The sequence below is a fragment of the Pan paniscus genome, chromosome 19 (genome assembly GCF_029289425.2).
Source record: "Pan paniscus chromosome 19, NHGRI_mPanPan1-v2.0_pri, whole genome shotgun sequence".
In the NCBI taxonomy this organism is placed as follows: Eukaryota; Metazoa; Chordata; class Mammalia; order Primates; family Hominidae; genus Pan; species Pan paniscus.
Window position 1 is genome coordinate 22,510,957 of NC_073268.2, and position 15,277 is coordinate 22,526,233.

Here is a 15,277-nt window from a genome sequence, read left to right on the forward strand (position 1 = left end):
AAAAAAATGGGGACAGGGAAGGTAAAAGAATTAAGCTCCAAATAATGCTAAAAGGTAGCTGAGCTCTGACTACAAGACCAGGTTTACATCAGATCTGTGGGTAGCAGCTTGGATATGTTTAGAAAAGCACACATCTGTGAGCATATGAAAGCGTCATGTTCTGGGGTATTTCTTAAGACTGAATGATACATTCCTTGAACACAGGGACCATGTCTTACTCATCTTGTGTCTCACAATGAGTAGGTGCTCATTATATGCTCAGTGAATTAGTGAACAAAAATACAATAACGTCTGGGCAGTGAGCATGCTGGAATTCCAGGTTCATTAAAAACATACAGCTTAAGTGGCGATGCCTATTGCAAAAGACCTTAAACACTTAGAGTTAATCACACTGTCCCACACCCTCTAACGTGATGTCATTAGGGACTGGCGAAAGAAGTTACCACTAGTCTCAAAATTCTCGACTCCGTGAGCAAACTAAATAAATATTTGTACCTTCTGACTCTCGAAAGGACCAGGCAATTAAATTCATATGAGTTTTTCCCCTTTCCCTTGACCCAGCAGATCCTTTTAATTAAATGGCTTCTGAGTCAAATCCTTAAATTAGTGAGGAATGTATCACATCCTCAGCAGACTTTCTCTAGCCCAGCAGTTTTCAAACTAGCATGCCTCCGGATCACCTAGTAAATACAGACTGCTAGGCCTAACTCCCACAGTGTCTGATTCAGTAAGTCTAGGGTGGAGACTGATAATTCATACTTCTGACAAGATTACAGGTGAGTCTGCTGCTGTTGTTTGAAAAACCCCTGCTCCAGTCTAGAGAATTCTGGATATTTGATCTCCCCTCAAAAGAGAAAAATTTCTGAGATGAGGCAGTTAAAAACAATTTTTTTTTTTGAGATGGAGTCTCGCTCTTTCGCCCAGGCTAGAGTGCAGTGGTGCGAACTCAGCTCACTATAACCTCCGCCTCCCCGGTTCAAGCGATTCTCCTGCCTCAGCCTCATGAGTAGCTGGGATTATAGGCGCCCGCCACCATGCCTGGCTAATTTTTGTATTTTTAGTAGAGACGGGGTTTCATCATGTTGGTCAGGCTGGTCTTGAACTCCTGACCTCGTGATCCCCCTGCCTCGGCCTCCCAAAGTGCTGGGATTATAGGCGTTAGCCACCGCGCCCGGCCTAAAAACAATAAAAAATAAAAATAAAAACTATATATATAAATTTAAAGTACAACTGAGAACACAGCAGATGCTAACTAAAATGGGACTCTACCAGGCACAGTGGCTCACACCTGTAATCCCAGCACTTTGGGAGACAGAGGTGGATGGATCACTTGAGGCTAGGGGTTCGAGACCAGCCTGGCCAACATGGTGAAACGCTGTCTCTACTGAAAATACAAAAATTAGCTGGGGGTGGTGGTGAGCACCTGTAATCCCAGCTACTCGGGAGGCTGAGGCAGGAGAATTGCTTGAGCTTGGGAGGTGGAGGTTGCAGTAAGCTAAGATCACTCCACTGCACTCCAGCCTGGGCAACACAGTGAGACTTTGTCTCGAAAAAAAAAAAAAAAAAAAGGGCCTCTATATTTAAAAGCTTTGCCAAGTTTTCTTGTTGAGCAAAGGAATGAAAGAACTTTATGGGAAGGCACATTGAACAGTGACTGTAACAATCCCTAAAGTGTCTAATATTGTCAATCTGGTGGCAAAGACACCTGTCAAGAAGACAGTTACTGTACTTTAGGCCATCAGAAAAACCACATCCAAGTTGAAAGCTAAGACTCCTCCCCAGACTGAGTTAGGAGAAGGGAGCATTCTGGAAGCCTTGCTCCAGATCCTTTCCATGGAGTCACCTCAGCACATTGTCACCTGGACTAAGTCACCTACTTTTTTTTTTTGAGACAGTCTTGCTCTGTCCCCCAGGCTGGAGTAAAGTGGCTTAATCTCTGCTCACTGCAACCTCTGCCTCCTGGGCTCAAGCAATCCCCTCACTTCAGCCTCCCGAGTAGCTGGAACTACAGGTGTGCACCACGATGTCTGTCTAATTTTTGTATTTTTTGTAGAGACGGGGTTTCACCATGTTGCCCAGGCTGATCTTGAACTCCTGGGCTCAAGTGATCTGCCCACTTCACCCTCCCAAAGTACTGGGATTACAGGTGTGAGCCACCATGCCCAACCAAGTCACTTACATTTTTTTTTTTTTTTTTTTTTTTGAGACAGAGTCTTGCTCTGTCGCCCAGGCTGGAGTGCAGTGGCGTGATCTCGGCTCACTATAAGCTCCGCCTCCCGGGTTCACGCCATTCTCCTGCCTCAGCCTCCTGATTAGCTGGGACTACAGGTGCCCGCCACCATGCCCGGATAATTTTTTGTATTTTTTTAGCAGAGACGGGGTTTCACCGTGTTAGCCAGGATGGTCTTGATCTCCTGACCTCGTGATCCGCCCGCCTCGGACTCCCAAAGTGCTGGGATTACAGGCATGAGCCACCGCGCCCAGCCTACATTTTTTTTTTTTTGAGATAGAGTCTCACTCTGTCGCCCAGGCTGGAGTGCAGTGGAGCAATCTCAGCTCACTGCAACGTCCACCTCCCAGGTTCAAATGATTTTCCTGCCTCAGCCTCTCGAGTAGCTGGGATTACAGGCAACCACCACCTCACCCGGCTAGTTTTTGTATTTTTAGTAGAGACCGGGTTTCACCATGTTGGCCAGGCTGATCTCGAACTCCTGACCTCAGGTGATCCACCTGCCTCGGCCTCCCAAAGTGCAGGGACTACACGCATGAGCCACCATGCCTGGCCTCACCTACATATTTAACCCAAGAACTTTACTAACATTTTTCCCTCTGAGGTAATGCATCTAAGTTTATGTGATAATCCAGAAGTTTCAAACAAGCATCCTACCAATATTTTCCATACAATAAATACAATGAAAAACTCTTGAAAAATTAGTGTGATGTGTGCTATCTGAAGTACTGAAAAATGTGCTCGAAGGTTTATAAGCAAACATAGACAATGAAATAAAAATTTGATGACAAAAGGTTTGGTGATTAAACCTTTGTTATAATTTTGTCTATAACCAAATGTTTGCTTCCTCAGCTTTGACCTTAAGCATATACTTACCTTATAAGTATAAATATAATGTAAAAATTTATACTATGTTTATACAACTACTTCAGGGTTCTTTTCCTCATATTGAGATGAAAAATTGAAGAAAATGTGAAAAAATGCAAAACCATGGCTGGTTGTGTACTGCATGAAAAATGGAACATAATCTCACATTTCTTTAACTAAAACAGGGTGCAAAAATGGCATTGCTTCCAAACTAGCAAATTAAAATAATTACTGGAATAAAAATATGGCCCACTTGTGTGAGTGTAATATCAGCTGCTCAAATACTAAAAGAAACAATAGTCTGACCTCATCAAAAAATTGCTGAGTTTTGCGAAGTATAAATTTTAATTCGGTCAGTTCCAGGAAGTTTCTCTTCAGAGCTTCCTGGTTTGTGTTGATTTCCTTCAGTTCATTTTCAATCTTCTCAAAATTGGCCTAGACGAAATAAGAAAATATATTAAGCTAAGCTCAATATGTTTGCTCTGAAAGACATTAAATGAATTCATCCCACAGAACTGTTGCCAAGCCGATAGTTCAAAGAGATCTTGGACTTGCCTAGCAAATACTGTGATTTTACTAGAGCAATTTTCTTTATGGAAATTTTTTTGCTTAAAATAATCTCTCCTGGGCCGAGGCGGGTGGATCACTTGAGGTCAGGAGTTCGAGACCAGCCTGACCAAAATGGTGAAACCACGTCTCTACTAAAAATACAAAATTAGCTGGGTGTGCTGGCGCATGACTGTAGTCCCAGCTACTTGGGAGGCTGAAGCAGGAGAATCACTTGAACCCGGGAGGTGGAGGTTGCAGTAAGCCAAGATCACACCACTGTACTTCAGCCTGGGCAACAAGAGCAAAACTCCATCTCATAAATAAATAAATAGTCTTTCCTGGCCGGGCATGGTGACTCACTCCTGTAATCCCAGCACTTAGGGAGTCTGAGGTGGGTGGCTCATCTGAGGTCAGGAGTTCAAGACCAGCCTGGCCAAACATGGCGAAACCCCGTCTCTACTAAAAATACAAAAAAAAATTAGCTGGGTGCAGTGGTGCATGCCTGTAATCCCAGCTACTTGGGAGGCTGAGGCAGGAGAATGGCTTGAACCCGGGAGGCGGAGGTTGCAGTGAGCCAAGATCGCACCACTGCACTCCAGGCTGGGTGAGAGAGCAAGACTCTGTCTGAAAAAAAAAAAAAAAAAAAAAGTCTTTCCTTTCTAAGTCATTGTAGAAGTCAAAAAAATAGTCTTTCTTTGTTTACACATTCTATTGTACACTTGGTAACTTTCTCAGGCGATTTCAGATGGATAAAATAATTACTGAGAAGTCTACTGGCTGCCCATTTAGTCTGCAAGATTGCAAGATTAACCAACTAGTAGATAGGCCAGGTGTGGTAGCTCACACCTGTAATCCCAGTACTTTGGGAGGCTGAGGCAGGCAGATTGCTTGAGGTTAGGAGTTCGAGATCAAGCTGGCCAACATGGGAAAATCCCATCTCTACAAAAAATACAAAAAAATTAGCCAGGCATGTTGGCACACAGCTATCGTCTCAGCTACTCTGGAGGCTGAGGTACTAGAACTGCTTGAGCCTGGGAGGCAGGGGTTGCAGTGAGCCAAGATGGGGTCACTGTACTCCAGCCTAGGTGATAGCTATGTCTCAAAAATAAAATAAAATAAAATAAAATAAAATAAAATAAAATAGTAGATAACTTACTCCAATAAGGTTTCGATAAACCAATAAACATTTACTTAGTGGCATATAATACTGTTTGAGTGCTGTTTGTCACCATAAAAGAGGGGATTCATATGGTCTGGCCATAAAAAAAGAATAAAATCATGTCATTTGCAGCAACATGGATAGAACTGGAGGTCATTATGTTAAGCGAAATAAGCAGGGCACAGACAAATAATACAAGTTTTCACTCATATGTGGGAGCTAAAAAAGTTGATCTCATAGAGGTAGGGAGTGGAATGATAGATACCAGAGGCTATGAAGGGTGTGTGGGTTTGTGGGGGGATGAAGAGAGGTTGGTTAATGTGGACAAACATACAGTTAGATAGAAGGCATAAGTTCTAATGCTCAATAGCAGAGTAGGGTGCCTATAGTTAACAGCAATGTACTGTATATATTTCAAAATAGCTAGAAGAGAAGAATTGAAATGTTCCCAACACATAGAAATGGTAAATACTCAAGGTGATGGATACTCCAAATACCCTGACTTGATCATTACACATTCTATGTATATACCAAAATATCACATGTATACCATAAATGTGTACAAATATCATCTATCAAAATCCCACCTACAAGAAACTTACAATCAGTAGATAATGCTGACAAAGTTAGCAAGAATTACTTTACTCTCTATCTGCTCAGGAAAGTAATTTCTGCGTTCAAGTAGAAAGAAACTTTTCTGGTTCTCCCAGAAGTGTTTACCTCTAAGTCAATCATGTCCCGGGGGAAGGGAACCTCTGGGTTTTCACCGGTGTCCATAATCGGAATGTTAGCTTTTCTTATCTCTTTCTCAACAAATCCTAAAATGACAGAATCAAAACATTCATGTCTAACTGCACATGCTCGTAATTGCCATTATTTAAGGAAAAGAATTAACATCTAAGACCTGGCTACAAAAAGTTTTATTCAAAAAAGATACTTTATATATATATATATATATATATAGAAGATATAATATCTTTTAACATGAAAGAAGCACCTTTTTTCTCCCCATCCCTCTTTCTCCTTCCTCACATTCTCTAAAGCTACTCCAAAGGGTGGTCATCCCACAACTGCCTTCTTTCCTTCTTCAGGTCTTAACACTGGCCTTCAAGGCCACACCTCTCCTCCATACCCGAATGCCACTCCAAAGTATGACAGTTCTGCTTATAGATATTATTGGCAAAGCAGAATTATGAAGAAGAGTATAATGCAATAGAATATTTGACACTTAACACACTAGTGAGACAACTCTAGATCTAAAGGGGTTCATTAAATTTGAAAACAATCAGGTCAGTTTTAAGCATAAAAAACAAAAATGAAAAAGCAGAACAGGTAATAAGGACACAAAATACCAGAAGAGAAGAGTGTTTCAGGTAACAACTACAACTGTTTTTTAGAGTGGGGACCAAATTCACTTATCAGCTAACCATAAGCTGGCTTAGTAGAGTGGCAAGATCATGGATTTTTGAGCCAGAGAGAGCAACCTGGCTTCAAATACTGATTCCATCATAACTGTTTATGATCTAGGGCAAGTCATTAAGCCTCTCTGATCTTTAGTTTCCTCAATTATTAAATAAGATAATACCCATCTTGAAGGAATGTTGTGGAGAATGAATAAAGTAATGTATATGAGCAACCTAGCCCTCAAGAGAACTTAGATAAATGTTAGTTTCCTCCCTTTTTTTTTTTTTGAGACAGAGTCTCGCTCTGTCGCCCAGGCTGGAGTGCAGTGGTGTGATCTCAGCTCACTGCAAGCTCTGCCTCCCGGGTCCATGCCATTCTCCAGCCTCAGCCTCCCCAGTAGCTGGGATTACAGGCGCCTGCCACCACGCCCAGCTAATTTTTTGTATTTTTAGTAGAGATGGGGTTTCACCATGTTAGCCAGGATGGTCTCGATCTCCTGACCTCGTGATCCACCCGCCTCAGCCTCCCAAAGTGCTGGGATTACAGGTGTGAGCCACCGGGCCCAGCCAGTTTCTTCCCTCTTAAATAGCTCAAATTAAAAGGTGGCTCTGCTGACAAAAACTGATGGTGTGCTGGGTCCTATTTCTCAAAATTCTATAATGTAGTTTTGTTATTAAAATCTCACAAAAAAACAACCAGTTTTCAGTTTGCAGCATGTTATTTCAAACGAGGTTTCCATTAAGCACTACTTAGCCCAAAGACCACAAAATCTACTCGTATACGAGAAATACACCTTGGCATCTTAACTACAAGATTTTTCCCTTTTCTCTTATAACATTTTCTTCCTCTATTAAGAGGACTAATGTCACTAATCTAAGACAAATGATTCATTAAAGGAACACTACACAAGACCAAAGTGCACATACGAAGCTTTCGATCCATTTCTTCACATCTTCTAACTTCATTCACAAATTTCCGTTGGAAAACATTCACATCTGGATTTAACTGAAAAATAAAAACACAATACCAAACATTGAAATATTGTATCTATTTCTTCTGTTTCTCAAGCAACACATTCTGCAAAGCGAAAAACTAATTTTGTGTCAATGCATGATGCAACACTAATCAAAACTGTCTACTGATCCAAAAAAACTGCTTTATGGCCAGTCACACCAGCTAAGGATAAAAACTTCCTCCCTCGTTGCTGCAACATTACTGGAATGGAGGCAAATTAGGTAAAACACAATGGTACAAAAATGTTCTTCCTAGGCAAGAGTCTCAGTGAGCTTCCTTCCCACCACCTAAAATTTGGGCAATGAATATCACAGAAGCTCTCTCTGGTTTTCCTTCTTTCTTTCCAAGCACAAGAGGAACTTCTCTTGTTTTTCTGTCCCAAGGCCTTTACCTTCTCAGTGACAGGCTTTAGTTTATTCATTCATACACCACAAGTAATTGCTTTTTTTTTTTTTTTGAGACAGAGTCTTGCTCTGTCACCAGGCTGGAGTGCAGTGGCGTGATCTTGGCTCACTGCAACCTCTGCCTCCCAGGTTCAAGCAATTCTCCCGCCTCAGCCTCTTGAGTAGCTGGGATTACAGGTGCGCACCACCATGCCCAGCTAATTTTCTTGCATTTTTAGTAGAGACAGGGTTTCACCATGTTGGCCAGGATGGTCTCGAACTCCTGACCTCAGGTGATCCACCCACCTCGGCCTCCCAAAGTGCTGGGATTGCAGGCATGAGGCACCACGTCTGGCACCATAAGTAATTTTCAAAGCAATATGACAGATGTTCTGGAATATACAAATAAAAACAAAACAAGTAACTACTCACTAAAAAGCTAGCAATCTGGCCGGTCACGGTGGCTCACGCTTGTAATCCCAGCATTTTGGGAGGCCAAGGTGGGAGGATCACATGAGGTCAGGAGTTCAAGACCAGCCTGGCCAACACGGCGAAACTCCATCTCTACTAAAAATACAAAATTAGCCGGGCATGGTAGCGTACATCTGTAATCCCAGCTACTCGGGAGGCCAAGGCAGAAGAATCGCTTGAACCCGGGAAGCTGAGGTTGCAGTGAGCCAAAATCATGCCACTGCACTCCAGCCTGGGTGACAAGAGTGAGACTCTTGTCTCAAAAAAATAAATAGGCCGGATGCGGTGGCTCATGCCTATAATCCTAGCACTTTGGGAGGCTGAGGCAGGAGGATTATCTGAGCTCAGGAGTTCGAGACCAGCCTGGACAACATGGCGAAACCCTGTCTCAACTAAAAATACAAAAAATTAGCCGGGCATGATGGTACATGCCTGTAATCCCAGCTACTCAGGAGGCTGAGGCACAAGAATCAATTGAACCTGGGAGGGAGAGGTTGCAGTGAGCCAAGATCGTGCCATTGCACTCCAGCCTGGGCAACAGAGCGAGACTCTGTCTCAAAAAATAATAATAATAAATTAATTAAATTAAATAAAAAGCTTGCAATCTAATAGAGAAGAAGATGAACCCAACCAATAAAATAGTATGTGATAAATTCCATAAAAGTAACACAAATAAAGAACTATATTTACTCAACATTTATGAAGCACCAAATAGGTGTCAGATACTGAACTAGGCACTGGGGAAAATACAAAGAATAAGCTATGTCCTAGCTTTGAAAAGCTGAACAACACAATTTATTAGCTTAATCATGTATGTGTGTATATATATTATATGCATACACACATAGAAACATACAAGCACATTGGCCGGGCACAGTGGCTCACGCTTATAATCCCAGCACTTTGGGAGACCAAGGCGGGCAGTTCATGAGGTCAGGAGTTCGAGACCAGCCCGGCCAACACAGTGAAACCCCGTCTCTACTGAAAATACAAAAAAATTAGCCGGGCGTGGCAGCGGGCACCTGTAATCCCAGCTACTTGGAAGGCTGAGGCAGAAGAATTGCTTGAACCCGGGAGGCGGAGGTTGCAATGAGCCGAGATCGTGCCACTGCACTCCAGCCTGGGTGACAGAACTAGACTCAGTCTCAAAAAAAAGAAAAAAAAAATACAAACACACACATACATATCCATGTATTCAACACTTCTCTCTTCGAGAACTCAATATATTAATATTAGAGGAATCTAAGGCAAAAATTTTTATTAGCAATTAAGATTAATAATAAGCTATGTCCCAGTCTTCAGCTCTACAGAAGAGACGGACACAAACCAATTATTACAATTTGTTGTGATAAATGCTATTAAAAAGGAAGTAAAAGATGTGGAAAACTGTTGGCAGTTTCTTACAAAGTTAAACATACACCTACCCAACCCATGACTGAACATTCCACTACTCAGTTACTGTTGACCTTTGAACAATGTGGGTTTGAACTCTGCTGGTCCACTAACACACAGATTTTCCTCCACCTCGGCCAGCCTGAGACAGTAAGACCAACCCCTCCCCTTCCTCCTCCTCAGCCTCCTCAACATAAAGACAATAAGGATGAAGACCTTCATGATGATCCACTTTCAGTAAATAGTTTATCTTCCTTATGATTTTCTTAACAGTATTTTCTTTCCTCTAGCTTACTTTATTGTAAGAATACAGTGTACAATACATATAACATGCAAAATATGTATTAATCGACTGTTTATGAAATTGGTAGGGCTTCTGGTCAAAAGCAGGCTATCAATAGTTAAGTTTTGGAGGAGTCAAAATTGTATGCAGATTTTTGACTGCATGGGGAGATTGGCACCCCTAACCCCTGCATTTTCAAGGATCAACTGTATTTGCTTAAGAAAAATCAAAACTTGTAAACTAAAAAAAAGACTTTTATGATAATGTTTACTTCAGCTTTAATCATAATAGCCCCAAAAGAGTAATGACAAAAGAAAGGATGAAAACACTGTGGTGTAATCATACAATGAACTACTTACCGTTCGGCAATTTTTAAAAATGAACTACAGATACATGCAAGAAACAGAGGCAGAGTGAAAGAAGTCAGACATAAGAGTTTGCAATGTATGAGTCATTTACATATAATTCAAGAACAGGGAAAACTAATCCTATGATGACAGCAATCAAAACAGAGGTTACCTATGAAGGGTAGCAACTGACTAGCAGTAGACACAGATACTCTTCTGGACTGATGAAAATGTTCAGTCTGGGCCTGGTGGCTCACGTCTGTAATCCTAGCACTTTGGGAGGCTGGCGGGGGGGGTGGATCACCTGAGGTCAGGAGTTCGAGACCAGCCTGGGCAACATGGTGAAACTCCATCTCTACTAAAATAGAAAAAAAAAATTAGCCGGGCTCGGCGGTGTGCGCCTGTAGTCCCAGCTACTCAGGAGGCTGAGGCAGGATTGCTTGAACCCAGGAGGCGGAGGTTGCAGTGAGCCAAGATCGCACCACTACACTCCAGCCTGGGCGACAGAGCAAGATTCTGTCTCCAAAAAAAAAAAAAAAAAAAAGTTCCATATCCTGATTGGGGCGCTGGTTACAGAGGTGCATAAAGTTATCAATTCAGCAAATTGTGCTCTTAAGATGTGTACATTTCAGCCAGGCACAGTGGCTCACACCGGTAATCCTAGCACTTTGGGAGGCTGAGGCAGGAGGACCGCTTGAGTCCAGGAGTTCAAGACCAACCTGGGTAACATGGCAAGACCCCCATCTCTATTTTTTTTCTTGATGTTATAAATTTTATTATTAAAAAAAAATTAACAGAACTAGAAGAAACTGAAATATCTGTTGGCCAGGTATGGTGGCTCATGCCTGTAATCCCAGCACTTTGGGAGGCCGAGGCGGGTGGATCACCAGAGGTCAGAAGTTCGAGACCAGCCTGGCCAATGTGGTGAAACCCCGTCTCTACTAAAAATACAAAAATTAGCTGGGCATGGTGGTGCATGCCTTTAGTCCCAGCTACTCAGGAGGCTGAGGCAGGAGAATTGCTTGAACCTGGGAGGCGGAGGCTGCAATGAGCTGAGATCGCACCACTGCACTCCAGCCTGGGCGACAGAGTGGACTCTGTCTCAAAAAGAAAAGCAACAACAACAACAACAAAAACCACACATAGGAGAAATAAAAGCAAAACAAATCACTGTACGGGTTACCTCTGGGGTGGAAGAAAGGACTGGCATGGAGCAAAGAGAAACAGAGGTTTCAATTATACACGGAATGTTTCCCTCTTAAGCAGATAGTAGAAACATAGGTGGTCATTATAATATTCCCCCCACCTCTTTTTTTTTTTTTTTGGTTTTGAGACAGTGTCATGCTCTGTCACCCAGGCTGGAGTGCAGTGGCATAATCACAGCTCACTACAGCCTCAACCTCCCGGGCTTCAGCGATCCTCCCACCTTAGCTTCCCAAGCAGCTGGGACCACAGGCACGTGCCACCACATCCGGCATTTTTTTTTTTTTTTTTTTTTTTTGGCAGAGACGGGATCTCCCTATGTTGCCCAGACTGGTCTCCAACTCCTGGGCTCAAGCGATCCTCCTGCCTTGGCCTCTCAAAGTACTGGCATTTCAGGTGTGAGCCATTGCACCTGGCCCCTATCTCTTTTTTTTGTATGACTGAAGTACAGCGTAAGTAAAAGAAAAGAAGGCTGAATAGAGCCAATAGATGTTAAGCAGAGGGACAACATAGGACCAGATGAAGAACTGCAAATTAAGGATGACAAGTTTTTTGTTGTTGTTGTTGTTTGAGACGGAGTCTTGCTCTGTCGCCCAGGCTGCGTGCAATCACACAATCTCGGCTCACTGCAACCTCCGCCTCCCAGGTTCAGGTGACTCTCCTGCCTCAGCCTCCCGAGTAGCTGAGATTACAGGCCTGCGCCACCATGCTAATTTTTTTTTGTATTTTTAGTAGAGTCGGGGTTTCACCATGTTGGTCAGACTGATCTCAAACTCCTGACCTCCCGATCCGCCCGCCTCAGCCTCCCAAAGTGTTAGGATTATAGGCGTGAGCCACTGTACCCAGGCTAGATTGTCCATATTCTTTAGATAGCTTCTCCAAGTGCCCAGTATAATATTCCAAAATAATGAATATTCAGTATATGCTTATTTATATACTATATATCTATAGCTGGATACCTCAAATTTTATTTTTTTTAAATGTCCTACTATATGGAAAAACTGCAATATATATTTTTAAATACCTTGCTATTTAGCAAGTGAAAGCCTTGATCAGGTTAGTTTGGTAACCTCTCCCTGCATCCCAAACAATTACCTGGAGAATGCTTAGGACTGTTCTGAAAGTGGGAGCTAGCAAAAGCATGTAAAGATTGGCACAAAACATTCTCACCTTTAGAAAGACAACTCAAAATGTGCATTCTGCCAATAGGAAGTCAGTGCTATAATGTTATTTTTGCAAATAAAAAACAAAACATTCATCACAAGGCATCTGACCACGATAGCAATAGAGTTCAGCAGTAATCAAGTCGCAGCCCCACAACTACTTACGTCACGAAACTGAACCTTTCCAAGTTCTCCTAATTCACTGACACAACAATAAGCAGCTTCTGACTGTAGAAAAAGCTGGGCCAGTGTCATTTCTTCACTCCGGAAAAGCTCCCCCATGGTGGCAGAAGGTACCAGTCTAGTGAGTACCTGGATTTCTCTCCAACCTGAAGCAAAGAGAAAATGACATAACTTTGGAAATTACCACGAGGGCTAAGAGCAAATGACACCCCACTACGGCTCTTGCATTTACATTTCTAACACCCCATGAGGACAGGTCAACAACTGTTTTTGACACCCTGTCTAGAAAGATGGAAAGGAGAAATTGCAAAGGCAGTTCCTGAATTCTGTCCCACAGAGTGTCAGATGAAAAGTCACTTCCATTCCAGTCAACATCAGGATCAAATGACACTTATTTTGGGCAACTCAACAGATAAGAATGTATCCAGATTAAAGACAGGAACTGGGAACCTCAAACAACTCTTTAAATACCCAGGACACAATATTGAGGCAGTGACTTTCACACTGCTCAATCTGTTTTTGCTAGTGCAGGAAACAAACAGAAGAGGCCTTCAATACCCTCTCATAAAGATGTCTGCCTTGTAACTATCCTTCTCCCTTCTACTGACAATGCGCATTTCTAAAAGCCCAAAGTTCTGGCACTATCCTAAAGCTATGGCTACACTAAAGGATTTAATCTTCCAGATTCCTCAGAAAACAATATTTCCCCACTTAGGAATTCAAACAAATAACCATCATCTGGAAAAAGCAACCAGTTTGCATATTAAGCTCAACTTCAAATCAAGCATGACAGGAACACACTGATAATGACAAAGCAGTTTTATCAAGCCACAGAGAATAAGCCTTCCACCTCTGCAGCTTTCTGTTTCTCATCCCTACCTTCAAGATTAATTACATTCTTCCATCTGTCAAATCTCATGAGCCAATAAAGGTTTCGTTTTAGTGCTGTCTTACTGTTGCCGGGTATGAGACAACTGGCGCTATCAGTGGTCCTGAAACTGCAATTATTTATTCTCGATCAGCTAATGTAAGGCACAGCCTGTCCAGTATCCAAACTCAGAAAAATGCACAGTATTTTTAGTGTCATAAGGGCATCTATACTGAGTACTGATAGATGAGTCTGACATCAAAGGAAGATTTACTCTTCTGGAAGGCTGGGAGACATTTTGAGAAATCTGAACGAACAAACCTTTGTGCATGTGATGTTCAAGACAGTAACACACGCTCAGACATAAGCAAGGACTTCTCAAGAGAATATGCAGGCTGACTTTAAGATTCTGTACATCTGAATCATCCAAATCAGCTGTTACCGGCACCACCCTTAAACAAAGAGAGATTCTACAACCTCTAAACACATAAAATTAGGCCTGGTCAGCATAGTTCAGGAGCTGTGGATAATGATAAGCCTCCAACGAGTCGCCTCCCTCCTCCTGCTCTTTAATGATTATAGGTCTCCCAAGAATATCTCTATAGCAATGGAGGCTAACAGAAAACTAAATAGGCCAAAGTAGTTCTGGACGATCACAAAACAAAATATGAAGAAACAGCAACTCTGCAAAAGATGAGTCCAACTACAGCGCCCCCGCGCCCTGCCTCGAAGAATCTCACTCCTGTCATCCGGTCCTCGCCTCCTCCCACGGTATTCACCTGCTTCATTTCCTGTCTACCCAATGAGCAGGAATTCTCTGGACTCAGGCTCATCTACCTTGAGATGAGAAAAAAGGAGAGGAAAACCCCCAAACTGAGAAACCCTTTAAGAAGCCCCCTAAATTCTTCTGCCTATCCAATAACCTCCGGTTCCTCCGCCTACCCCTTAAAGCAGGGAATAGATGCGGGGTTTCCAAAGGGCAGTAAGCCTCCGGTTCCTCAGGGCAGAGGAGGGGTGCCCAAGGAGGGGGCGAACCCCCATTTTATCTCGAAGACGTCAGATCCCCGCTAATTCCTCTGATAATCAAGGGGGCTCTTAGAAGGATTTCCTACGTCCATCGAGGGCCGCTCCCTGTTGCGCTAAACCTACAACCCCCGCTCACCTCCAAACTCCGCCACAGCAACCGCCACAGAAACCGCCGCAGCCAAACCCGCAGCCTCCGCGGCTCCAGGAGCAGCGCTTCGACGTGCTTGCGTCCGCAAAGCCCCGCCCCTGCGCCGCCGCCGGCCCCCGCCCCCGCAATGACCTCATTGCAGTTGGCCAATGGGGCGCGGCCTCGCCCGGGCTGCAGCAGTGCGGAGTCACGGGGGTCGCAGGCGAGACCCAGCGTGCTGACGCCATGTTGGCCCCTGTGCTGTGTCTCCAGGCTGGGGAGGGTTAGCGGGTGGGGCTGGAGGTGCAGGTGCTCGAGGCCTTAAGTTCCTGAGCCTCCCTGAATCCTTTTTCTTACCCCTTATACTGGGGTAGGTTGTCTTTTCTCTTTCTTTCTTTTTTTTTTTTTTGAAGTCTCATTCTGTTGCCCAAGCTGGAGTGCAGTGGCGTGATCTCGGCCCACTGCAACCTCCACCTCCCGGGTTCAAGCGATTCTCCTGCCTCAGCCTCCCAAGTAGCTGGGACTACAGGCACGCACCACCATGCCCGGCTAATTTTTGTATTTTTTTTTTTTTTTTTTTTTTTTTTTTTTAGTAGAGACGGGGTTTC

At 43.3% G+C, this 15,277-nt stretch overlaps 1 protein-coding gene across 15 annotated transcripts in view; it reads right to left on the bottom strand.

The window, feature by feature from the left end:
* ATP6V0A1 (ATPase H+ transporting V0 subunit a1) overlaps positions 1-14,816 on the bottom strand; it is a 63,991-nt gene extending 49,175 nt beyond the window's left edge. For 14 of the 15 annotated variants that reach the window (XR_010110637.1, XR_010110638.1, XR_010110636.1 and 11 more), the window contains exons 1-5: positions 14,679-14,816; positions 12,631-12,794; positions 7,136-7,214; positions 5,526-5,623; positions 3,404-3,532 (exon numbers count right to left, since the gene is read on the bottom strand). Coding sequence is in view for 12 of the 15 variants with exons in the window: in XM_034941829.3 (XP_034797720.1) it covers positions 3,404-3,532; positions 5,526-5,623; positions 7,136-7,214; positions 12,631-12,747 (423 nt within the window). In the remaining 3 variants the exon portion in view is untranslated. The remainder of the gene's footprint in view (positions 1-3,403; positions 3,533-5,525; positions 5,624-7,135; positions 7,215-12,630; positions 12,795-14,678) is intronic. The other variant, XM_003813883.6, reaches the window with a different exon arrangement.
* Between the last annotated feature and the right edge of the window lie 461 nt (positions 14,817-15,277).